This window comes from Oryx dammah, unplaced genomic scaffold, assembly GCF_014754425.2.
Source record: "Oryx dammah isolate SB20612 unplaced genomic scaffold, SCBI_Odam_1.1 HiC_scaffold_5, whole genome shotgun sequence".
In the NCBI taxonomy this organism is placed as follows: domain Eukaryota; kingdom Metazoa; phylum Chordata; class Mammalia; order Artiodactyla; family Bovidae; genus Oryx; species Oryx dammah.
In genome coordinates, this window is record NW_024070189.1 from 100,414,694 (window position 1) to 100,428,237 (window position 13,544).

The 13,544-nt window shown below is 39.6% G+C and overlaps 1 protein-coding gene across 1 annotated transcript; it reads left to right on the top strand.

The window, feature by feature from the left end:
* The first annotated feature begins 619 nt into the window (after positions 1 to 619).
* On the top strand, positions 620 to 1,558 carry LOC120864177 (olfactory receptor 10H4-like). Its single transcript, XM_040241030.1, has one exon. It carries the CDS (start codon positions 710 to 712, stop codon positions 1,556 to 1,558), a length of 849 nt encoding a protein of 282 aa, XP_040096964.1. The 5' UTR covers positions 620 to 709.
* Positions 1,559 to 13,544: the final 11,986 nt, after the last annotated feature.

A 13,544-nucleotide genomic window follows, 5' to 3' on the forward strand; every position in this document is an offset into this window, starting at 1 on the left:
TGCTGAAGTAAGTACCAGTCAAACAGAATTAAAATAAATATAAAAGGGCTACTCAATAAAGGACAAAGACTCTCAAAAAAAATTTAGAACCTCAATATCCAAATATATGTGTTCTAGAATAGGCACAATATTGAAGAGAATACGACCTTGATTGTGTGTGTCTGCTTTATCTGTGTCTTGCTTTATCATTATTACAAAGATGAATGGCAGGAATTACTATGATTTACTCCATCTTACTGATGAAGATGAGACCCAGACAAGTTTAAAAAACAGTTATATAATATGAAGTGAAGGTGTTAGTGGCTCAGTCCTGTTCGACCTTTTGTGACCCCATGGACTGTAGCCTGCCAGGCTCCCCTGTCCATGGAATTCTGCATTCAAGAATACTGGAGTGGATTGCCATTCCCTTCTACAAGGGATCTCCCCAACCAAGGATGGAAACTGAGTCTTCCACATTGCAGTTAGATTCTTTACCATCTGAGCCACCAGGGAAGCTCAGGAAGTTATATAGTATAGAGCTCTTCAATAAGCCATTAATCTATGGAAGAGCCTCTATTGTAACCACTGGGCCTTCATCTTGCTTCTGGTCTCCCCAGATGCAGCATCCTCGTCTACTCAGAACTACAGCACAGTGTCTGAATTCATCCTCATCGGCTTCTCCCACTTCCCTCAGCAGCTCCTGCCCACCTTCTTCCTACTGTACCTGCTGATGTACCTGTTCACGCTCCTGGGCAACTTGCTCATCATGGGCACCATCTGGAGGGAGCACAGCCTCCACACCCCCATGTACCTCTTCCTCTGCGCCCTCTCCATCTCCGAGATCCTGTTCACTGTTGCGGTCACCCCTCGAATGTTGGTGGACATGCTCTCCACCCACCGCTCCATCACCTTTGTGGCCTGTGCCAGCCAGATGTTCTTCTCCTTCACGTTTGGCTTCACCCACTCCTTCCTGCTCATGATCATGGGCTACGACCGCTACGTGGCCATCTGCCACCCCCTGCGCTACAACGTGCTCATGAGCACCCGTGACTGTGCCCGTCTTGTGTCCTGTTGCTGGGCTGGTGGCTCAGTCATGGGGATGATGTTAACATTGATCATTTTTCACCTCACCTTCTGTGGGTCTAATGTGATTCACCATTTTCTCTGCCACGTGTTTTCCCTCTTGAAGTTGGCCTGTGGGAAGGAGACAGCCACTGTCTCCATGGCTGTGATTCTGCTTTGTGTCACGGCCCTGATGGGCTGCTTATTCCTCATCTTCCTCTCCTATGTCTTCATCGTGGCTGCCATCCTGAGGATCCCCTCCACTGAGGGCCGGCACAAGACCTTCTCCACCTGTGTCTCCCACCTCACCATAGTAGTCGTGCACTACGGTTTTGCCTCCATCATCTACCTCAAGCCCAAGGGCCCCCATTCTATGGACAGTAACACGCTCATGGCCACCACCTACACAGTCTTCACCCCCTTTCTTAGCCCCATCATATTCAGCCTCAGGAATAAAGAGCTGAAGAACGCCATACAGAGAAGCTTCCGCAGAACTTTCTGTCCTTTAACTTCCTGATGGCTAGTTACGTGGTATGGAAGTGTGACAGAAGGTTTGGGCTTAATAATGTTTGTCTCCATAGAACTCTTGCAATGATTCAGGTTTGTAGAGTATCTATACTCCAATGCAGTTTCATGCATTCTGTTTGTTTTTCTCTGATATTTCCCTCTCTTCCATAAGTTCTATCATCATAATCTTTAAATTATTTCCAGTGAGAGGAACTTCATCCCATTATCTATGCCTAAGAATATCTTATCTTTCTATAGGCAGATGGGGGCCACCAGAAGAATGAGTGAGGACCCTGACATATGTGGTTCTTCTTGAATAGACAGCAAGGAGAAGATTTTATTCCCCCATCCTCAAAGATAAGAATAAATAAAATAACCTAAAGATAGTCATAAATGCCATCAGAATTGAGTCATCTTACTCCTTGGAAGAAAAGTTATGACCAACCTAGATAACATATTCAAAAGCAGAGACATTACTTTGCTGACTAAGGTCCGTTTAGTCAAGGCTATGGTTTTTCCAGTGGTCATGTATGGATGTGAGAGTTGGACTGTGAAGAAGCCTGAGCACTGAAGAACTGAAGTTTTTGAACTGTGGAGAAGACTCTTGAGAGTCCCTTGGACTGCAAGGAGATCCAACCAGTCCATTCTGAAGGAGATCAGCCCTGGGATTTCTTTGGAAGGAATGATGCTAAAGCTGAAACTCCAGTACTTTGGCCACCTCATGCGAAGACTTGACTCATTGGAAAAGACTCTGATCCTGGGAGGGATTGGGGGCAGGAGGAGAAAGAGACGACCGAGGATGAGATGGCTGGATGGCATCACGGACTCGATGGACGTGAGTCTGAGTGAACTCTGGGAGTTGGTGATGGACAGGGAGGCCTGGCGTGCTGTGATTCATGGGGTCACAAAGAGTCGGACATGACTGAGTGACAAACTGACTGAACTGATGCATAAAGTACTGTGCCTAGTGCTTTATTATTATCGACATATGTTAATTATTACACATGTACAATGGAAAATAAAGTAATTGTCAGAGAAAATGGCTTACTGTTCACAGTTTCTCACTTGGTTTTGGAGTTATAGACAGAAAAGGAAGTCTTTCTGTTGAGCTGAACTGAGTGAACTATGGAAGAAATTCAAAGTAGAGAGCAACTTGAGAGTGAGAGTGAGGAAGAGACAAACAGAGAGGGAGAGACAAAGCAGGCAAGTAGTATTTGAGGTCATTAGATCTGATCATTCAATAGATTAAAGCATATATGGGGCAAAATCTGGGCAAGATGAGAGGAACAGAAGGAGGTTGCTAACAGAACAATCTGCATATGAAGAAAGGGAAGAAAGGAAAGAGGCTGGAGGGAGGAAGGGAGAGACAGAGAAAGAATGGGAGGGGAGAGAAAAGGAAGAGGGATGGGTGCTTAGGTAAGAACATGGACATATTAAAGGGTGTTATTATCCAACATCTTATGGAAATCTCTTTCTATTTTTCCCACACATGTAGTGGTTCAGTTGCTAAATCATGTCCGACTCTTGTGACCCCATGGATTGTAGCCTGCCGGGCTCCTCTATCCTCTGCCCATGGGATTCTCCGGGCAAGAATACTGGAGTGGGTTACCATTTTCTTCTCCAGGGGATCCTCCTTTCCCACACACAATTTTCAGTAAAATCAATTTTGACTACTGTATTATACTTGCACCACTTTGAGAAGCGTGTTAAAAGACAGAATGCTGTCTCAAGATTATACTAAGAGAGGTCAGAGGCCAAGGATGGGTACCTTCAGTATGCAGATGGGAAATGTTGGTGGCAGTCACACAAATGTGAATGGAGGGAATCATGAGGCACTTTATGTCTATCTGAGTCCCACACTGGTGTTTGGGAATATATATCACTGAGGACCAAGAAAGGGAACCTGATGTGGGATGTCAATTAACTCAAAGATGAGGCCAAATATTTGGGTTGAGGCAGGTCTTTTATAGAAGATAAACCTTTTATAAAAGGATAAACCCAGAGCCACCAGTCATGTCATTGGCGTACAAAAGACAGTCTAATCAGAAGGTCAGGAACCAAAGACAAGACCAAAAGACCAAATCAGTCAGTCACTTTAGTCCCTCAGTCATGTCTGATTATTTGCGACCCCATGAACTGCAGCACGCCAGGCTTCCCTGTCCATCACAAATTCTCAGAGCTTACTCAAACTCATGTCCATTGAGTCAGTGATGCCATCCAACCATCTCATCCTCTGTTGTCCCCTTCTCCTCCTGCTTTCAATCTTGCCCATCATCAGGGTCTTTTCTAGTGAGTCAGTTCTTTGCATCAGGTGGCCAAAGTATTGGAGTTTCAACTTCAGCATCAGTCCTTCCAATGGATATTCAGGACTGATTTCCTTTAGGATAGACTGGTTGGATCTCCTTGCTGTCCAAGAGACACTCAGGAGTCTTCTCCAACACTACAGTTCAAAAGCATCAATTCTTCGGCGCTCAGCTTTCTTTATAGTCCAACTCTCACATCCATACATGACTACTGAAAAAACCATAGCTTTGACTAAATGCACCTTTGTTGGTAAAGTAATGTTTCTGCTTTTCAAGTTGCTGTCTAGGTTGATCATAGCTTTCCTTCCAAGGAGCAAGCGTCTTTTAGTTTTATGGCTGCAGTCACCATTTGCAATGATTTTGGAGCCCAAGAAAATAAAGTCTCTCACTGTTTCCATTGTTTCCCCACCTATTTGCCATGAAGTGATGGGACTGGATGCCATGATCTTAGTTTTCTGAAAGTTCAGTTTTAAGCCAACTTTTTCACTCTCCTCTTTCACTTTCATCAAGAGATTCTTTAGTTTTTCTTCGCTTTCTGCCATATAGTTATGTTTTATGACATCATTGGGAGACCTATGTGAATATCACACTCTCTGGTTTGAACTACCAGGACTATGGGAATAGGGTAGAATTTGATTGGGAGAAGAGGTAACTTTTGGCCAGTTTGGCCAGAAGACATATGTTATACAGGAAAATGACTCTCCAAGACCCAGCTCCAAATGACTCTTATTCTGAAAATCCACCCAGCTGTCATCTCCTGAAGACACAGTCCTACAATCTCACTCTTGGCTCCTCCAGCTTCTGCCTTCCCTCTGACCCTACCTTGACCCCGGTGGATTGAGGACATCTGTCTCCAGCCCTATCTCCCCCTGAGATTGGGAGCTCCTCAGCCCTCAGTAGGGGCCCATGCCTCTCTGGGCAGAGGAGAGACTCATGACCTTTGTGTATGTGGATAATGAGAGGAAGGAGTAGACACTACAAGCTCCCAAAGGCCCCTTGAAGTCCCTCTCCGACTCCCCAGACCCTGAGGACAAAGCTTCTAGGTTGGCTTCCTGGGGAGCAGCCTGCTGGAAACCCACAGCAGGGATAAAGCACACAAGATCACCTCCAGGAGCCCAAGGTACGACTCCATCCCTGCTTGTGGGTGGCACTGAGAGCATCAGACAGGAGAGCATCATCTGCCCTTCCTGCTGGCTGCTTCATGGAAGAGGCAGGCCAAGCTGAGGGCAATCAGAAGGAAGAGGGTAGGAAAGCAGAAGAAGACAGTTGTGGGTAGCTCTGGCCAGCCTGGGGATGGAGTCAGGGCTGGGGAGAAGGTCCAAATGAGAGGATTTCATTCCCAAGAGGCTGCTGGGGCTCTTCTCTGTTTACCCATTCTGAATCATTGGTTCTCACCCAGCCTAGGTTCGCTTTGCTGCTCCTAGGTCAGCAGTTCTTAATCTGGGCTGGATCTGCTCTACAGTTGACATTGGACATGTTCAGAGATAGCTTGGTTGTCATGATCTTGGGACAGAGGGATACTACAGGTACCTGGTGTCTTGATGCCTGGGATGCTGTTACTTACTGAGCAAATGTAATAACCTGGCACTTACTGTGGATCAATTATAACGGATCAATTATTATTAACCGAAGTTCATAGTTTACCTTAGAAGTCTCTCTTTGTGTTATAACTTCTATGAATGTTAACAAATTTGGTATGGTATGAATTTGCTGGTGTACAGAGCATGTTATATTTTAATTTTCACCATTCTACATTCCAACCAGCAGTGCAGGAGGGTTCCCCTCTGCCCATTGCCCAATCACCATAGCATTTTCCAATTTGGGAAATGGAATATGTACATGCGAATATATACACAGTGAAATTCCATTGCTTTCATTCATCCCCCCCCCCAGTCCTTTCTTTGAGTATCTTTTCATTTGCCTGAGTAACTCCTGTGATTTCTCTTTTCATATCCTTTGCTCATACCTATATCAAGGTCCTCCTTCTTTATTCTTCTTGAGAGTGTTACCTGTTTTAGACAATGCAGGTGATCTTATACCAATTTTCCATCTGCTTCTGGACTTTATTCAGGACATCTTTTGCGGAACCAAAATTCAAAACGCTGATGTTTTCATGTCACCTTTAGGGTGGTGCTTTAGAAGTTTTGTTTAGGAAATCCTTCTCCACTCACAGCTTGATCAACAAAGTATTTCTCATACACTTCCTCCCATTAACTTTATGGTTTATATTTCATATATATGTCTTGAATCTATCTGGATTCCACCTTGTGTGTGGTCTTGGGTAGAAATTCAGATGAATTTTGCTTCATAAAAAAATCAGTCTTCCCACCAGAAACTAGTAAACAATGCATCTTTTCCTTTATATGTGCTGCCATATTTATCATATATTAGATTTTTCATAATGATGAGGTATTTTCTGAGATATCCACTCAATTTGCCAGTGTCTTTTTCTATTCTTGGTTCACATTGTCAGAAATGACTGTGACTGTACAATGTGTCACAATATCTGGGAAGACATACAATATTTCTCCTGTTTGCTTCAATTTATAAGATGTATAGTTTCACTCTGACTTTATTTTTAGAAGAAGGTTAGTATAATTATTAAATTTATAATCCATTCATGGAGTAGTTAATGCAATTGTGTTGATAGGATAATTTAGGGAAGAAGAGATATTATTACCATATTAGGTCATCCTATTCAAGAGTATGTATGATTTTACATGTATTCTTGTCATCTTCTACATGTTTGTTATAGACTAAAATATTTGTCTCAGGAGGTATTGCATGTCTTTGGTTAAATCCTAGATATTTTGTATAAGAGCTTTTCAAAATGTCATATGAGGACCCATAGGGTTCCAGAGGCCATTTCTAGAGGGCCATCAGGTCCTTATTTTCCCAGCTCATGTCAGGATGTATTTTTGCTTCATTGCCACAGATGAAGTTAAGCATCAAACACCAGAATCTAGTTGTCTTGCAGTAGGCCAGAAATCGAACATATTTGAGAAAATCTGAAACCAGACCACTATTCTCACTAGTTTTTGAAAATGCAGCTGCTTTCCTAAAAGTATTGCTATATTAAAATGTAATGGGTTTATTATTGTTCTTTTAAATGTGTTAATACTAAATATTTTAAATCATTCTCAGATTCAACTTCTAAAATGGTGAAGATCAGTAGTGATAACTCACCCAGAGAAAAGACCTTTTACAAACACAATAATTTTTGTTTCAAGTATCCTGAGAACAAGATGTTTATGGCTTTTCTTTGTAGTCTGTATCACTGCTGACAGTCTTATGCTCAGTTCAGTTCAGTCATTCAGTCTTTCCAACTCTTTGCGACCCCATGGACTGCAGCATGCCAGGCTTCCTTGTCCATCACCACATCCTGGAGCTTGCTCAGACTCATGCCCATCGAGTCAGTGATACCACTCAACCATCTCATCCTCTGTCATCTCCTTCTCTTCTTGACTTCAATCTTGCCCAGCATCAGGGTCTTTCCAAAGAGTCAGTTCTTCACATCAGGTGGCCAAAGTATTAGAGTTTCAGCTTCAACATCAGTCTTTCCAATGAATATTCAGGACTGATTTCCTCTGGATTGACTGGTTTGATCTCCTTGCAGTCCAAGAGACATTCAAGAGTCTTCTCCAACACCACAGTTCAAAAATATCAATTCTTTGGCACTCAGCTTTCTTTATAGTCCAATTCTCACATCCATACATGACTACTGGGAAAACCATAGCTTTGACTAAATGAACCTTTGTTGACAAAATAATGTCTCTACTTTTTAATATGCTGTCTAGGTTTCCAACAGCTTTTCCTCCAAGGAGCAAGCATCTTTTAATTTCATGCCTGCAATCACCATCTGCAGCGATTTTGGAGCCCAAGAAAATAAAGTCTCTCACTGTTTCTATTGTTTTCCCATCTATTTGTCATGAAGTGATGGGACCAGATGCCATGATCTTAGCTTTTTGAATGTTGAGATTTAAGCCAGCTTTTTCACTCTCCTCTTTCACTTTCATCAAGAGGCTCTTTAGTTCTTCTTCACTTTCTGCCATAAAGGTGGGGTCATCTGCATACCTGAGGTTATTGATATTTCTCCCAGCAATCTTGATTCAAGCTTGTGCCTCATCCAGCCTGGCATTTCACTTGATGTACTCTGCATACAAGTTAAATAAGCAGGGTGACAATACACAGCCTTGACATAACCCTTTCCCAATTTGGAACCAGTCTGTTGTTCCATGTCCAGTTCTAATTGTTGCTTCTTGACCTGAATACAGGTTTCTCAGAAAGCAGGTAAGGTGTTCCGTTATTCCCATCTCTTTAAGAATTTTCCACAGTTTATTGTCATCTACACAGTCAAAGGCTTTGGTATAATCAATAAAGCAGAAGTAGATATTTTTCTGGTATTCTCTTGCTTTTTTGATAATCCAACGGATGTTGGCAATTCGATCTCTGGTTCCTCTGCCTTTTCTAAATCCGACTTGAACATATGGAAGTTCATGGTTCACGTACTGTTGAAGCCTGGCTTGGAGAATTTTGAGCATTACTTTTCTAGTGTGTGAGATGAGTGCAATTGTGTGGTGGTTTGAACATTCTTTAGCATTGCCTTTCTTTGGGATTGGAATGAAAACTGACCTTTTCCAGTCCTGTGGCCACTGCTGAGTTTTCCAAATTGGCTGGCATATTGAGTGCAGCACTTTCACAGCATCATCTTTTAGGATTCAAAATAACTCAATTGGAATTCCATCATCTCCACTAGCTTTGGTCGTAGTGATGCTCCCTAAAGCCCACTTGACTTTGTGTTCCAGGATGTCTGGCTCCGGGTGAGTGATCACATCGTGGTTATCTGGGTCATGAAGATCTTTTCTGTAGAGTTCTTCTGTGTATTCTTGCCACCTCTTCTTAATATCTTCTGCTTCTGTTAGGTCCATACCATTTCTGTCCTTTATTGAGCCTATCTTTGCATGAAATGTTTCCTTGGTTTCTTTAATTTTCTTGAAGAGATCTCTAGTCTTTCCCATTCTATTGTTTTCCTCTATTTCTTTGCATTGATCACTGAGGTAGACTTTTTTATCTCTCCTTGCTATTCTTTGGAACTCTGCATTCAAATGGGTATCTTTCCTTTTCTCCTTTGCCTTTAGCTTCTCTTCTTTTCTCAGCTATTTGTAAGGCCTCCTCAGACAAAAATTTTGATTTTTTGCATTTCTTTTTCTTGGGGATGGTCTTGATCACTGCCCCCTGTACCATGTCATGAAACTCCATCCATAGTTCTTCAGGCACTCTGTCTATCAGATCTAACCCCTTGAATCTATTTGTCACTTCCACTGTATAATTGTAACAGATTTGATTTAGGTTAGATCTGAATGGTCTACTGGTTTTCACTACTTTCTTCAAGTCTGAATTTTGCAATAAGGAGATCATGGTCTGAACCACAGTTAGCTCCCAGTCTTGTTTTTTCTCCATCTCTGGCTGAAAAGAATATAATCAATCTGATTTCAGTATTGACCATCTAGTGATGTCCATTTGTAGAGTCATCTCTTGTGTTGTTGAAAGAGGGTGTTTGCTATGACCAGTCTATCCTCTTGGCAAAACTCTATTAGCCTTTGCCCTGTCTTATCCTACTTGACTTAAATTATATGTATTGAATGATTACTGGTGTAATACTATGAGAAATACTGTGTTTCTTTGTTGTCAATCTTGCCTTCTGAAACTCTGTGCTTCTTTTGTTCTAATAAACTTCCTTTTCATTCTTTCAACTTCTCTGTGTGCATAATCATGTTTATTCCCTTCCAACCTTGCATGGTTTCTCTTTTCCTTTTGTTAGTGCACTGCTCAAGGCTTTCAGTTCCATGTTAAAGGACAGCAGAGACAGTAAGTAACCTTGGGTTCTTGCTCCTAAAATAATGCATCTAAAGTTCCCCATTAGTAACGTATTTGCTAGTTTTGTAGCATATATTCTGTTTTAAGGTGTTTTTGCATTGAAATGCAGTTGAGTTTCACAATGTTACACGAGTTTCTGGTGTCCAGCATAGTGACCCATTAATTTTACAGATTACATTGTTAAAAGTTATTATGCGAGAAGGCAATGGCACCCCACTTCAATACTCTTGCCTGGAAAATCCCATGGATGGAGGACCCTGGTAGGCTGCAGTCCATTTATAAGACAATGGCTATAATTTCCTATGCTATACAATATTTCTCTGTTGCTTATCTATTTATACACAAAAGTTGGTAACTCTCAATGCCTTACCCTTAGTTTTTCCCTCACCTCTTCCCTCACCCCTTTGGTACTCACTAGTTTGTTTTCTGTACCTGTGAGTCTGTCTGTGTTTTACATATATATTTGTGTGTATTAGTCTTTGGATTACAGTTATAAGTGATATCACACAATATTTGTATTTCTCTTTCTTATTTCACAAGCATAATATTGTCTGGGTCCACCCAGCTGTTGCATGTGGCAGAATTCCATTCTTTTTATGGCTGAATAATATTCCATTACATATGTTATTTATATTAATAATATTATTAATCTTCTTAAGCCATCCATCTATCTGCTGTTTGGGCACTTGGGATACTCCAAATCATGGCTATTGTAGAATGTCCTGCTATGAACACTGAGGTGCATGTGTATTTTCACATAAGTGTTTTCATTTCTTCCAAATGTATAACCAGGAGTGGAATTGCTGAATGATATGGTAGTTCTACTTTTAGTTTTTTTCTTAGAAACTTCTATACTGCTTTTCATAGTGGCTGCACCGATTTGCATTGCCACAAACAATGTACAAGTGTTCCCTTTTCTTCACCTCATCCCCAACATTTGTTATTTCTAGACTTTGTTGATAGCCCTTCTGACAGATGTGCGGTGATAGCTCTTTTCATTGTTTGCATTTCTCTAATAATTAGCAAGGTTGAGCATCTTTTCCTGTTCCTGTTAGCCAACTTTGTGTCTTCTTTGGGAAACTGATGCCTCCTATCTTCTACCCATTTTTTGATTAGGTTGTTTTGATATTGAGATGTGTGATTATGTTTTGGATACTAACCCTTTTCAGTCATATTTTCTTCCATTCTGTAGGCTGTCTTCTTGTTTTGTCCATTTTTCCTTTGCTGTGCAAAAGCTTTTAAAGTTAATTAGGTTCCATTCACTTATTTTTGCTTTTTTTTTTTTTTTGGTTTAGGAGACAAAAATATTGCTATAATTTATGTCAAACCTGTTCTACCCATGTTTTCTCCCAGGAGTTTGGTGGGAGATGTAAAGACATTTACGTCTTTAATCCATTTCAGTTTATTTTTTAATACGTTGTGGGAAAATGTTCTAATTTCACTGTTTTACATCTAGCTCAGTTTTTCCAGCAACACTTATTGAAGAGACTATCTTTTCTCCAATTTATATTCTGGCCTATTTTGTCATAGATTAAATGAACATAGGTGTGTGGGTTTATTTATGATCTCTCCATTCGGTTCCATTGATTGTATGTGTCTGTTTTGTGCCAGTACCTATAGTGTATATTCTTTACCTAGCTAAGAAAATCCCTTTCCATAACATGTTGCGGAGGCTTTTTAAAATCATAAATGATTGTGTGTGTATATATATATATATACATACACACATATATATATCATTCATTATGTTGTATGTATAAAACAATGTTTTATGTATATATACTAATACTTATATTAAATAGATGCCAATTTTTAAAATCATAAATATAGGACTGGAAGCAGTATGGATCTGATCTTAGTGACTCCTCCCATCAATCCTATAGGTCCTCCAAGATTTTGTTTGGGATCCGGAGCTTAACCCAAATTTGTTCTATTGCTTTGTCCAAAGATTATGAAAATAAACATTTTGCATATCATTACCTAAAAAAATATATGTATATAGGACTGGAATTTTAGGAAATAGATTCCTGCCTTGATAGAAATAATTATATGATTTTTTTGCTTTATTCACCTGATGAGTCAGATGGTAGGTTTTCTGATGTTGCACCATTCTTGTCATGTATGGGAGAAGTCAAAACACTTGATCATCATACACTATATTTGAAAAAAGAATGGATTTAACTAGGCTATGTCTTCTTGCTGCTGCTGCTGCTGCTAAGTTGCTTCAGTCGTGTCCAACTCTGTGCGACCCCATAGATGGCAGCCCACCAAGCTCCCCCGTCCCTGGGATTCTCTAGGCAAGAACACTTAATTTTTAAAACTCTGCATGGGTAGGTGAAATGGATCCATAATTTTCATTTCTTATTAACATTCAACCTGACTTAGAACCAAGATTGCATTAACTTAATGAAATGGGGAGAGCATACTCCATATGATTTTTCTGGCTTTTAAAAATGAGTATAAGATACTCCTCAAATGTTCCTTAAAAATTTAAGAGCAGTTACCTGAAAACCCATTGAGGCCAAGGTTATTGAGGAATTACTGTGTTTCATCAAATTTTTCAGTTTCCTCAAAATTGACTTGAGTCCCCAAGGTCTCTATTTTTTTCTTGCACCAGATTTGGAATTTTATAGTTTTCTAAGCTTCATTTCCCTATATATTCTAAACTTATTTCCTTAGTGTATTATTTAAAATTTCCTAACTTGTATTTTTCTATCTTTATTAATTTAAAAATGTCCATTATTTCTCTAGTTATTCTTCAATTTTAATTTTTGTGTTTTCTTATTGGTATCTTCTCCTTGTTTTAATCTTTTACAACAACCTGATTTTGATTTTATTAAGAATGACTTTTTTCTTGTAAAAATTTCTCCATAAATATATTGAAAGCTGTGTATTTTTTCATAGTACAAATTTAGTTTAAAATTTGACATTAGGTGCTTGAATTATTTAATTATAAAATTTTATAAAGTATTAAAATTTACTTTACATTTTACTATTGTTACAAAGTATTATTTAATACAACCTTTAGCTCCCAAACACAGTGGATCTAAGAAGCTACTGCTCAACAATGTCTACTTTTAATGTACTATAATCTACATCATATTTATACTTGAAATTCATGGGAAATGTCTTTTTGTCCTATATACAAGTTCAGTTTTTGTAAAAGTTCCCTGAACTCTTATTAAAAATGTTCAATATCTCTTTATTGAAGAGTCTAAATATATCCAATAACTAATTTATGCTGTTCTGTGCTTAGCCACTCACTCATGTCCAACTCTGCAATCCCATGGACTGTAGCCTGCCAGGCACCTCTGTCCATGAGGATTCTCCAGGCAAGAATACTGGAGTGGGTTACTGTGCCCTCTCTAAGGGATCTTCTCAACCAAGGGATAGAGCCCAAGTCTCACACATTGTAGGCAGATTCTTTTCTAAGTCACCATTTACAAATATTATTAATTGTGTTCTAATTAATAATTCACAAGTTGCCTTTCTACACTTTGAGCAAATCTAGCTACATATTGCATCTATCTATCTTATATTGATTTATCTTTTCCTGTTTATATCTATTCCCTGAAATTATGCTGATTATTTATTACTTCCTATTCCAAAGTATACAGTTACATAGATTAGTGATATTTATGCCAACCATTTTGATGTTCTTCTATACTTAATAAAATAATTTTCTTTTTCTCTTGGAGTGTGGATGTGTGTGTGTCTGTGTAATTTTTTATTTCAGTCTGCATTTAAACTAAGAATGCTTTTCATCATGCACAAAATCACAAGATCACATTTAAAATTAATATTGTGCCAAAGAGT

Excerpts from the sequence above, each read along its gene's own strand:
- LOC120864177 (XM_040241030.1), top strand. The coding sequence starts at position 710 with ATGTACCTGTTCACGCTCCTGGGCAACTTGCTCATCATGGGCACCATC.